This window comes from Bombus flavifrons, chromosome 14 (assembly GCF_040668555.2).
Source record: "Bombus flavifrons isolate JBK064 chromosome 14, iyBomFlav1_principal, whole genome shotgun sequence".
Taxonomy (NCBI): Eukaryota; Metazoa; Arthropoda; class Insecta; order Hymenoptera; family Apidae; genus Bombus; species Bombus flavifrons.
The window spans coordinates 3,352,693-3,366,211 of record NC_138455.1 but is presented as its reverse complement, the minus strand read 5'-3'; the positions used below and the strand labels follow the sequence as shown (position 1 = coordinate 3,366,211).

General features: G+C 45.4%; 1 protein-coding gene across 1 annotated transcript; it reads right to left on the bottom strand.

The window, feature by feature from the left end:
* Positions 1-2,436: 2,436 nt before the first annotated feature.
* Positions 2,437-2,865, bottom strand: LOC138187106 (uncharacterized). The gene has a single exon (XM_069127587.1). The coding sequence runs from the start codon at positions 2,863-2,865 to the stop codon at positions 2,437-2,439; it is 429 nt and encodes a 142-aa protein (XP_068983688.1).
* Between the last annotated feature and the right edge of the window lie 10,654 nt (positions 2,866-13,519).

The window sequence follows — 13,519 nt, the reverse complement described above, 5'->3', positions numbered from 1 at the left end:
TAATACATTATGTCGTATAACTGTATAAACTTATACTATATACCGTAATACTATACTCCGTAATACTACTTACCGTAATACTGTATGTCGTCAACGTTACAACGTGTAAGTATATAATGTAATACTATATACCGTAATACTAAACTCCGTTATACTATATAGCGTAGTATTATATATCCAGTAATACGTTATAACGTATAACTATATATCGTAATACCACATAACGTAAAACTATATAACGTAATACTATATATCGTAATATTGTATAACGTAATACTGTATGACGTAATACGTTATGCGGTATTACTATATTACGTAATACCATAAAACGTACTACTATATAACGTAATACTATATTGCGTAATACTATATACCGTAATACGTTGTAACGCAAGACTGTGTAACATAATACTTTGTAACGCAATGCTATATAACATTTTACTGTAAAACGTAAAACTATATACCGTAATACTATGTACCGTAATACAGTATTACGCAATGCTATATACCGTAATACGTTATAATGAAACACTATATAACGAAATACTCTATACCGTAATACTGTATATCGTAATACGTTATACTGAAATACTATATAACGTAATAATATGTACCGTAATACGTTATACGGTAAAACCATAATACGTAATACTATATACCGTTATAACGTAATACTGTATAACATAATGCGTCACAAGGTTATACTGTATAACATAATTCGTTATATCGTAATAGTATATAACCTAATACTAGTTATACTGTATAGCGTAATACTATATAACGTAATACTGTATAACGTAATACGTTAGAACATTATGCTGTATATCGTAGTATTATATAACGTAATACGTTAAAATGTAATACTACATAACGTAATACTGTATAACGTAATACTATATACCGTACTACTATATAACGTAATACATTATAACGTAATAGAATACAACGTAATACTATGTAACATTATATGTTGTACTGTTGAGGCTATTTGATGTATAAACAGAGAAACGCGTGGATAAATTGTAAAGTAGAAAATATATTTTAGTACATTAGTGTAGGTACAAGTAGGAACATAATTTGAGCTGGTCCCGAACCGCACGCTAGTGTCACGTAATGTTGAGTTTTGGATCATAAAATAAAATAGGTGAATCGTAACACAACTATCAATTTTGCTTTTATTATACTTTATTATCAATTCAGCAGTTACAATGGAATACACACTGAATTAACACACATAAATCACAATTCACCTCAACAACTTTATGTAAAACCTGGTTACACTGATACGTTAAGTACGCGACTGGTCTAGGGGTAGAAATCGGTAAGGATATGTTGACTATTCTAAGGATACAGAATAAGTGAAGTTTTACTGACGATACTGTGTCCGAGGAAAGCTTTTTTTGTACGTGGAGAAATCCTCATGGACACTCCGCTGTTGCAATAATTGCGTAACAGCAGAATAGTGTCGGACTCCTACCGACTAAAACTCCACGATGACCATCCTATGCGTATGACAGGAGTGCTCCAGGAACCTCTTATAAATTAACTTCTGTTGCACCCCCTTCCCGCGTACTCTTGTTCGAGCCAGTCATAATACTTCCTGACTATTGAATTGGCGTTAGGGGGGGGGGGGCATTGCGCCTAGCACTGTCGCTCCTTCTAGTCGTGGTCCGTTGGGACGGCGATGGAGCGGCTCTAGGTCGCCTGACTGCCATCCTTCTCCATCATCTTACCCTACAAGGGTGAGAGTTTTTCTTTCTCTCCCTATCTGTTCGCTTCATCGCGAGCATAACTCGCTCGCAGAAGAGGCGGACGGCCTCGTATTCCTGTGACCCTCTCAACATCGCTTCTACAATCGCTGAGGGGGTCAATCTTTCTCCTATGGCGTGCCGCAGAGTGTAGCGGGGCAGCTCCCACGCCGGACAGAGCTCCAGTGTGTGCTGCGCTATGTCCGTGCCCTCTCCGCAGTGGTGACAAATGTCTGTCGTCTCCAGTCCGATTTTCCTCAGGAACACGCCGAACACGCCGTGTCCAGTGAGCACCTGGGTCATCCTGAATGTGAGCGGGAGGCCGCGGCGGCTTCTCCACGTCTCCCAGTTTGGGAGAACCGCCTCCGCGCCTCGATGTTCGCCTCCCTCGTTGATCAGCTGGGATCGCCACTGAACCCACGCGTCCTCCTCGGCGGTTCCTAGGTCGTTTGGGGCCGCCTGCTCGGTCAGATCTTCTAACGGATCCCATACTCTCCAGCCGACGTATCTCCTTTTGAGCGCCAGCGCCCGGAGCTCCCACGGGGGGGGGGGGGGGGGGGGATGCGGCTAGAGCGGTCGCCGACGCGTGGGACACCGTCCGGTATCCCCTAACCATTCTGATGGCGGTTACCCTGTGCAGCCTTCTCAGGAGCAGGATGCTGCGACGACTCACCATCAGATCGTCGGCTCATACCGGAGCCTCGTACATCACTTGGGACCGAAGGACGCCCTCGTATAGTCGGCGCACCGCAACTCCCGCCCCGCCGATGTTCGGTAGCAGGCCGCATAAGGTATTGGCTGCCGCCGACACCTTCGAGATCAGGGAGTCGAAGTGCGGCTCGAACATCCACTGGCTGTCGATGACGAAACCCAGATATTTCATCTGCGATCCCACCCCGACGGTTTCGCCTGCCATGTTTATGCATAGGTCGGGCGGTGGAGTCCCTCGCCTCTTCTTGTCGTAAAACCAGATGGCCTCCGACTTCGCAGGAGAGACCCTTAGGCCCAGTCCGCGCACAGCACGGGTCGCGCAGGCCGTTGCGATTTCGCTGATGCGCAGCGTCTCGTGCCAACCACGACCCCCGACCAGGACCAGAGTGTCGTCCGCATTGCACATCATGGCCGCGCCTGGGGGCAGCGGGCATCGTAGTACCTCGTCGTATGCAACGTTTCACAGGATCGGTCCCAACACCGAACCCTGCGTGACACCGCGCTCGACGGGTCGCCTTTCCTCCCCTTCCTTGCTGGCGTAGCATATCCACCTGTCGTCGAGGTAGGCTCGGATCAGCCGGACGAGGTAGCTGGGAACCTCGAAGTGCTCCAGGGCCGCCACTATCCTGTCCCATGGCATGGAGTTGAACGCGTTGACGATGTCCAAAGAAACCGCCAGCGCCACGCTGTTCCGGTAAACCATGTTCTCTGTGAGCGCCCGCACGCGTCTGACCGCGTCAATCGTCGAGCATCCCTTCCGGAACCCGTACTGGCTTTCGTGCCAACCTGGCACCTGTCCCGCCATGTGTCTCTCCAAGCTGGTGGCGATCACCCTCTCGTGGAGTTTACCGACCTCGTCTAGCAGGCATATCGACCGGTACGCCGACGGCGAAGTCGTCGATCGGCCCTCTTTACGGAGCAAGACCAGTCTCGCCATCCGCCATGACCGGGGGTAAACTCTCTCTCTCAGGCATCTTGTATAGAGGCGCCAAAGTCTGGGGGCCATGACCCCCATCACTTCCCTCCAGATCCGGCCCGAGATTCCGTCCGGGCCCGGCGCCACGTCGCGGCAGGCCATTCTTCTGGTCGCCTCCCACATCTCTTCCTCTGTGACTTCCCAGTCGTCCCTCCATTCCATCGACCGTGTCGCTTCACGCGACTATACTGCCGCACTGTCTTCTTGCGGGGGGGGGGGGACGTCCTGATGATACGCAACAGCAGCGCAGGTTCCATCTCCATCGTTGCCAGGGGGCCCTTCGCGCGAAGTTTTCGCGTCACCGTCCTGTATGGCCTTCCCTATGGGTCAGACTCAACTGCTTCAACTAGTTCGGACCAGGCACGGTCCTTCGCGTTCTTGATCTCCTTTTGTAGCGAGCGACGTAGCACGCGGCACGCCTGGTAGCGTAAGGAGACTTCTTCCTCGTCGCGTCGTCGTCAGTGGCGGGCCCTTAGGTACCGTCTTCGGGCCCGGACGCATCTCGTCCTCAGCTCCGCGATGTCGGCGTTCCACCAGTAGACTGCTCTGCTTCGCACCATGCCTGGCGTGGCTCGTGGCATGGATGCGTCGTAGATTGCTGTCATGGCTCGGCGAAGGTTCTCGGCCTCCTCTTCCACGTCTGTTTCGGTCGTCGTCGTCGAGGCCTCCCAGCTTCAAGCTGTTGCTATAGCGGTCGCCCGGAGTAGATCTCTGTTCATCTCCTTTACCTTCCATCTTGGCGGTGGGCGCGCGTGCCCTCTTCTCGGCAGGCCGCGACCATCGCCCGCAGTCGCCGTTCCAGATCCAGGTGTGTCCACCTCCATGAATATGCAGAGGTGGTCCGAAAGTGTCTCGACCCCCTCGGCCACTCTCCAGCCTGAAATCCGCCTGAATGCATCGGGGGAGGCCCATGTAATGTCGACGATGGAGTTCCCTTTCCACGCCACGCAGGTACTGGTCGAGCCCCTGTTCACCAACAGGAGTTCAAGTCCCGCGGCCCAGTCTGACAGCGCGCGGCCGCGCGCATTAGTCCTGGTGCTCCCCCATTCCGTGGAGTGCGCGTTGAAGTCTCCCAGGACGAGCACTTGCCGGGGAAGTCGTCGCCTGACGCAGTCGCCAACCCCGTCCTGGAATATCTCGAACACTGCCCATTAACTGTTGGGTGTCACGTACACACCCACCACTACCATCCCTGTCCACTTGACCGTGACGTATCCGTCGCCGCGCTCCAGCAGGGCTCCGTGGGCGAACGCCCCCGGCGTTGATGTCTAGGTGACAGCAACCATTTCGTCCGTATCTCCGACCCATTCCGGAGCATCGAGAACTCTGTATGGTTCTGCCACCACCGCTAGGGCGACCGTGCTCTCCCGAATGGTTTGGTAGAGCAGGTCTTGCGCTCGTCTTGACCTTCCCAGGTTAGTCTGGAGGATGCGCATTTCAGTCTCCTAGTGTCATCACTTTCATGGCTTCCATGGCGAGTCTTTCTCGTTGTCACTTGCGACTGTGGATCCACGGGTGGCTCCTCTTGTTCCTTTCTTCCGGGGGAGGGGGTGCAGGCCGGTTCACCCATCCTGTGTACAGATGGTGCTCCAAGCGCCTCGCAGAGCAGGCATTTCGGGCTCGCGGCAGTGCTTGCTTTCGTTTGGTGTCCTGGTTTGCCGCATCTATAGAATAGGTGCCCCTTGTCCTCCTTGGAGGTGCAGGTCTTGCTTACGTGCCCAATCTCCAGGCACCTGTAACACTGTAAAGGTCTTCGCTCGATGGCTTCGACCTTCGCTGTCGACCAATCTATGGCGACCTTGCCAGCCTGGGCCAGTTTCCTCACTGTACCGGCTGGACCTCGTATCCACACAGATCCAAGGCCGTTTCGGGCGGGGCGAATTTCTCCCAGTCGGACGTCCTCCGGCTTCTCGTCCGGTGTTCTCGTCGGGAACGACCTCCTTTTCTTTCCTTTTTTCTGTGTCTTGAAGGGATTCTTCCAACCGGTGCAGCGAGGGTCCTATCTCCTCCATCTTGCGTTCGACTGCGGCAAGACGCGCTGTCTCACTGCTCTTCTCTGCGGTGGGGCGCGAGGCCAGCTCTTTTCGGAGCGCCTCGTTCTTCGCCTCTAGTGTCGCTATGCGTCCTTGCATTATAGCGGTGGCGCCAGAGGCGGGGTCTATTCTTCTCACCATCTCTGTTGCGCCAGCAGTAATGGTCCTCGCCGCTTCTTTCAGCGTTTTCCCCTGTGTGCCCTTGAGGTTGCGAGATGTCTCGGCAACCTTGATCACCTCGGAGGCTCGACGGATCAGTTCCGCTCCTATGTCCGCCGTAGTAGATGTTCGCATCTCTTTGGCTAAGTCCGTTGTGAGCTCGGGGGATCCGCCGGCCTTCCTTTTCTTCACGCGGGGCGCTTCGCCGGCGCGGGTTTCCTCTTCCTCCGTCGTTTCTTCCGTCCGTAGGTTCCCCGCGTTCAATGTGGAGTAGGAGAACCCCTCTTTAGCCGGGACCGCCTTCTTCATGCTTCTGGTGCTAACGTGTGTCGACTCAGCAGCCAACTCCGCTTCACCCCTTCCTCTCACGGTTTCCTCTACCTCCTTATCTTTCCCCGCGGTTGCGTCCTTTTTCCCCATTGTACGCAAAAATGGCCACTTGTTCCGCACTTGTCACTCCACCAATCACTGCCTCCTTCGAATGGCCCGCGCGGCGCGCTTTCGGCGCACGTGACAATATCGTGTCTGAGGAAAGCTAGGGGTGGGTGTGTCTAAGGATACGGGACCATCAGATTTGTTGATGACAATTTTGGTTAGGAAAGTAAGGGCAGTGGACACCGTTTCCGATTGGATAATAAGAAGGTTGGTGGACCAGGAAGGGTTTTGCCGCCCTCGAGAGAAAGTTGCTAACGGAAGATACCGAACGTGAGGAAAACCAAATTTCCCGTGTTAACGCGTAGTAAACAATAAATGTAAAAGGAAACCTGAAATAAAAGATACTTGTTTGGTCTGAAGGACCTTAACTATGAAAATGCCAAGACCCATGGTGGGTCCTTAACACGTTCGTCGCCCAGTGTGATTCGGCTAAGTTTCCGACCATCGATACGCAGAACGTAAATAGAGCGACAAGCGGTAATTCATTGTTTATCGCCTTCGATTCATTGTTTATTGCCTTCGATTCATTGTAAAGAAAAGATTATTTAGTCCTAAAATGGAGAAAGCGATAAGCTTTCCAGCTAGAGTATTCCGAGGGATCTCATGGCAGATATCTGAGATCTTTCATTTAGTCGAGAAACATACTTGTGGGACGTACATCAGTGATCTTTTCATCCTCAAAATGTTCAGTAAACAGTGTGAAAATATACAGGGTGGTTGGTGACTGGCGGTACAAGTGGAAAGGGGGTGATACTACGCGAAAAAAGAAGTCGAAAATATAGAATAACAATTTTTCGTTTGAGGCTTTGTTTTCGAGAAAATCGACTTTGAATTTTCGCTCGGTACGCGTACGGTACGTTATAACGGATCCCACTGTAGATCGTTGTCTCGATGGAAAAATTAAAAAAAAAAAAAAAAATTAAAAATATTTTTGTATATTTTCGACTTCTTTTTTCACGTAGAATCGCCCCCTTTCCGCTTGCACCAGCAGTTACCAACCACCCTGTATTTGAAAGTGAGGAAAGTAGTGATGACGGAGTCTACAACTATTGGTCGAAGTGCCCAAAATCACCCCCAAATGTGTTTGGAATGTTTTAACAAATATCATGCGATATAGAATAATATAATATATTATCCAGAATATAAATTAATAAAAGGTATGGTATAATGTATTTTTAATATTTTTATGTTGTATATCCTATATATAATATCGTATATTTAATTAACTCGAACAAGAAGAGCTTCACCATACGTTGGTGACGGGGCCCCCACGGAAGTATACCCGTCGCACCGATATGAGCGACGTGGCGACGAACGTATTAAGACTATTGAGGATACACGCCAAGGATGTGCAGACATCTGGCTGCCATCTTGCCCGCGGTGTGTGGCTTGGTCTCTGATGTGGATTGGCGTTACACTAGCAGTGTTACCCTATAATGCAAAACCCCAAAGTCATCGTCGCCTGTGAACTGTCCATGGTCTGCCTTTGTCCCAATCTTTTGTCTATACACTGTCGATAACTTCACTGTTTGAGGAAACTACAAAGACCAGATGTAGAGTTTTCATAGAAGTGGTGACCACTTCTATTTAACGCGCATTTTTGTTTGTTGTTACTTGAAAATGGCAATTACTTTCCTGCATGACCCTCTTTCGATATCTTTCGCGAGTATATTTTGTGCGTTGTACGTTGGAACGTTTTGAAATTTCTGTAGCAAATGAATTATAAAATACGAATCTACCGATTAAGATATTTCTTCAAAAAAGGGAATCTCTAGAGAGAAGGCGCAGTTTCTTCTTCGCGGAAAAAGATTTTACTACTCGCGAGCGAAAGAACGACGTGGCATAGAGGCCACGAGAGAGGGGAAACAGAGCAATGTAACGAATCGCTGTTGATTCTACGGCCCTTCTTTGACTATAAGGTCCTACTGCGAAAGAATTAGCATCATCAAGATAGTAAAGTCTTCTTACAGTGAATTCAGGCTGGCAATTTAGCTAGCTACATCGTCGAGCATGTCCTCGGAGAATAAATCCCCTCGAGATCCTTCCATAGGATAACTTTCACTCCTTCCCTTATAAGATTTTATAGGATACTTTTGTAAGATAAGTTTAACGAGCTAAATCGTGGCGCTCCTATCGATTTTATGAATGAAATACGCTACGGTTGGTATTAAAAATGAAAATCCTTGCGATAAATGAACGACGAAGAAAGAAAACATTAGACTTGCGCGTGTGAAATGCTACATCGAAGTTTGGAAGGGGAAAGATGGTAGATTCTTCGTGTCTTTTCAATTTATACGTTACTCTGTAATGTCTATAATTTAATTTTTCATCTGATAATTTCTTCTTAATCTTTCTACTGATAAAAATCTACATTCGTAAGAAAATTCCTCTAGTAATGTCTGTTAATAAAATTCAATATTCGTAATAATTGCTGCCAATAATCTTCCTGAATAGTATCCTAATAATAATAATTAATCAAAATAATGTTTTCTAATAATTTTCATTAACAAAATTCCATACTTGCTGTAACTTTAAAAAATAACTTCTGCTAATAAAATTCTATACTCGTAGCAATTGCTACCAATGCTCTTCCTTAATAAAACCCTAATAATAATAATCATGTTAATCTCTTCTAGTAATTCCCGTTACTAGAATTCTATACTTGCATTCATTTCTTAAACCAACTTCTCTTGATAAAATTCTCCTCCGCTTAATAATTATATCGCATATTCTCCACTGCGTATCTCGTGCCTGAATCGCAAGACCGATTTAAACTCTTCGAAACTGCACTATCGTTTGCTTTGAATTCCAGCCGATTATTCAAATTGCCCAAAATCGATGCGATCTTCGTTCTAACAATTTTACGAGGCAGGTTCTAACCTGATAAAGTAAATGATTACGTCGTTATCGCTCTTGCAGTTTCCTCTGGTACAATAAACAGTCTACAAGAATGTACATGAACGAGCTCGTTTTTGTATGATTTAAAAACGAATTTTTAAATGCTTCCTGAATGATGCGTAGTGATGATTCGTAGTGGAGTCTGGGCAAGAGGCGGATGAATTTGGAAGAAGCGGAGGAATTGCAGCAAAGTTTCGCCGAAATTTTCGAATTATTTCGAGCGCGACATTTTCGAGAAGTGATTTCAAATTTCACCCATCTACATCGCTTTCTTTTTTATTTTGGAAGAAATCTACTTTCACTATTTCTCAGGTAAGTGAACTTGAAACAAATAAAAATACCCAACCACCACGTACACCAAAACCTATCAGCCTTATTCGAACCTGTAGGTTACAACGAGATTTTCATATCGACCCGAAGCTCATAGTTAGAGCTCGAACTGGGCTATAAAGTGGCACGAGGAGAAGCAGCACCAACAGCCCGTAAAAATGGAGAACAGGGACAAGTGATGTACCGGTATCGTTTATACGTATAATATTTCGTGGCACGTACGTCACAAGCACGAGCTCGAGCACTCGAACCCGTTCAGGCGGGCTGAGTTACGAGCCGTTATTGCAGGGCCCGTTCAACGAAACGCTTCACACGAGAAACATCGAGACGACTGGAAATAACGTATAGGCAAACCATAACATGTAATATAATCGATGCAGTATATCAATGCCGCTAACACGGCTTCGTTACTTATTTGAACGCTAATTTCCAAGCGCGCAAAGATCAAATTTCAGAATGGCAGAATTTGAAGACCACGGGAATGTTTTTCTTTTATTTAGTTGTTTACATTCACAATTTGTCCAATTACGGGAATGTAACGTCAATTCACATCAGAGACCAGGCCACACACCGCGGGCAGGATGGCACCCAGATGTCTACACATCCTTGGCGGGTACCCTAAAATAGTCTTAAGTACCCACCAGGGATCTTGGAATTTTCATAGTTAAGGTCCTTCAGACCAAGCGAGTATCTCTTGTCTTAGATTTCCTTTTACGTTTATTGTTTGCTACGGGTTAACATGGAAAATTGGTTTTCCTCACGTCTGGTATGTTCCGTTAGCAACTTTCTCACGAGGGCGGCTAAAATCTTTCCTGGTCCACCAACCGTCTTATTATCCAATCGGAGACGGCGTCTACTGCCCTCACTTCCTTAACCGAAATTGTCATCAACAAATCCGATAGTCCCGTGTTCTTAGACACACCCACCCCTAGCTTTCCTCAGACACAGTATCGTCAGTAAAACACACTTATTCTGTATCCTTAGAATAGTCAACATATCTTTACCGGTCTCTACCCTTATAACAGTCGCGTACTTAACAGTATCAGTGTAACTAAAGTTTTACATAACGTGGTTGGAGTGAATTGTGATTTATGTTAATTCATAATAAAGTTTAATTAAAACAAAATAAATAGTTGTGTTAGGACTCAGCTATTTTATTTCATCATCCAACCCTCAAGTTTACGTGACAGGAAGAACGTAATTTGATCTTCGCATTTCCAACGTACGACACGGGACATTCCAATTCACGTGCCAAGTAATGTCCAAAATGCAACAAGATGAACTTGTTATTTGAATTCTATCCTCCTTGAGTAGATCGTTGGATATTAAGAAACAATCGATGTTCGAGGAAATAACGAGCCGCGTTCGTTTTGTCGAATTTATTAAATTACCAATTACGAGAAGTTGAAATTATTGTGTTTAACGCATTTATACAAAGATCTCATTTATTTTTCAAGTATTTAAATCGAGCATTTTTATTATTAAGAATAATTACTCAAAGACGTCAAAGATTAATTGTGCAAAACACAAAACGTGTGAGCCGGAGATGAAACCTGTTACCATGGGACCCAACAAATAGGTGCCGAGACGGTGCAGGGATAATCGGCTGGAGAGTCAACCTGCTGGAACCGAGCTATATGCTGGCAGCTCCGCCTCCTCGTGACCCCCGCTGGTAACGACGCGACACGATGCATGCATAGTCGGCTAAGCGAGCTGCCGCTCGAAAGGGTAGGTTCAACTTGTCCAATGAGCCGCAAGGGGAGGGTAGGGTTTTTCCAAGTCGCGCGCCGCCCATCTATGCGTGTGGTTTCCCAGGTGGAGGGCACAAGAGAGTAGACGAGAGTGAAAACGAACACCTAGAAGACAGCGAAGCCAGTACGAGTTCTTATTAGGGGTATATGGTGCGGTCGACCAAAAGGTCGGGCCCTGAAACGCACACATTACTTGTAACTCTAAGTGAGTTAATTGTGGAGAAATTTCACGGTTGATTTAAAGGAACAAAGCATTGCGATAACCCCGAGTTGCAGTAACCCCTAATAAAACATTTCTGATTTTCTCGTTTCCGTATGAGCGAGTTTGAAACGGCAATTTATGAGGAAGACGCTGACCAGGCTTTTGTTACTCCTGCATTGTTCCTGCTGACCGTTAAGGCAAGCAATCAGGTTCGTCATAAGACTAAAACGTGTCTGCGATCCTTCTAATTAACGCCACCGCCTTCTTCTTATGCCTTCGCGCAACTTCCTTAATTAACTCGCGTGCTCATTTTTCGAGAGGCTGGCTTAATTACATGGAATAAAATTCGAAAATATAATCCACTGACGAATTTATTTACGTCGCGAGTCGTTGCGATCATCAGCCTTTTAGGAAACAAATCTCTGACAGAGTTATTACGCTGCTTTACAGCTCTTACAATATGAGAAATTTTAATTAATTAACTACCTTCTTCTTCTTTACCTTTTTCGTGTCTACGCGTTTAAAATTTCTACATCATCGTAGCAAATATTTCGAATATTCGGGGCTCAAATGAAATTTCCACGGGTTCGCCCGCGAAAATACATATAATATCTCTGTTAATGATGAATTCAGAATGATAATTTCATTGTTTCAGTAAATTGAGACAGTCGTAACGATGTTATCGTGATTACTGAATTTCTCGAGACATCGCGTTCAACTCTCCTCAAATTATTATAAAAGGCAGTTAACGTAACGCAATTGCCTGATTACATTGCGAAGCAACTGAGAAATTTCTCACGTAATTTCAGGATTTCGTTAAATTATCGTAATACAACGTATATCAAATCACAAATCAGTAACCGCCTGTTTGGAGTAAAACATAGAGTAATTGATATCCATCTCGCCATTACGGTAATTTGAAATTAACATTGAATCATTAGAACCAATCTCGATTGTGAGGATAATCAATATTGACTGTATCCCAAATTTTAATATGAAAGATGACTACAGATTCCACCCGACAAATATCAGCGTCTCTTAAATAATTAAAGAAACGCGTCAAAGAAAATTCACAACTTCGACGCTTGTTTCTAAAAAGAAGGTTGCAGCGACATTCGTCGAATCGCGTCGCGAAAATTGCAAGAAGCGGTGAGACGGTGAGGAAAGCGGTTATGATTGCGCGAAAGTCATTATGTGTAAATTTTGCGGCGCGAAAGTTTGGCAGAGGCAACGATACGCGGAAATACGTTGTACGGAATAGACAGTGACACGCCAACGACGTTGTTCGATGCGTTGAAACCGCTTTAATTTGGAGTTTCGTGGACGACTACGGAATAACCGAGCAACCGAGGATTTCGAGGTGTTTCGTCCAAAACCCGTATAACATAAGAAAATTCGCGAAATATGGATGAACACGGAATGAGCAGAGAGAAACAAAAACGATACTTGAAGTTAGTACTTTAAAATATCTTTCTGTCGATGTCCATGCGGAATTATCGCTGATGTGCGGTGAGTTTGTAACTAAAATACAATGAACATTTTTAACCATATTATAATTCTCTCGTGTATCTTTTTATAAACAATCTTGAGCACTATAATGAGATACGATTCATCGTTACGTATTTCGATACTTTTGCATCGTAGTTTGATGATGCCACAAAAAGATAGTAAGTTCCTAATTTCCAATTCGTTGCTCAGGGTGGATTTTCGCGTTACAACAAATACAAGCAAATGACTTTTCTAAACTTTTTTTAAAAATAATCTGTATACCTACAAACATTGATATACGTCGTTTACCATTCTAACCTGCATACCAATTATTATTTCCCTAAAAATCTGTGATTACTCGGAAGCAATCGATTGTTAGTATCGCAGAAACCATCAAAATAGCCGCGAAAACGCGACTTTAAATACGATCGTGACACGCTTAATTATTATAAATCACTGGAAAGAATGGCCAGCGGAGATAAGGTTTCTTTAAATTCACCAAACTGGTCACGCCCTTTAATGGAAATTATCGATCACTCGTGGACTGATACTTTCCCCCCCCCCCCTTCTCCTGAAAGAAAATGTATTTTGAATTACAGAGACGAAGCTGATCGGTATTGTGTATTTATTGAGAAACAGCGCCGTGAAATAGGAAATGGAGAGTAGGTGGTTGATATCGAATAGTTAATATCGAGAAATTCGGACTAACGGTTTGTTAGGGTAACTAGAACTCGGAAACAAACGTTGTAAAATGATATTTTGTTGGTTAACTGTTTATAATAATGCGT

Bases quoted from the DNA above. Each gene is read 5' to 3' on its own strand.
- LOC138187106 (XM_069127587.1), bottom strand. From the start codon at position 2,865: ATGTGCAATGCGGACGACACTCTGGTCCTGGTCGGGGGTCGTGGTTGG.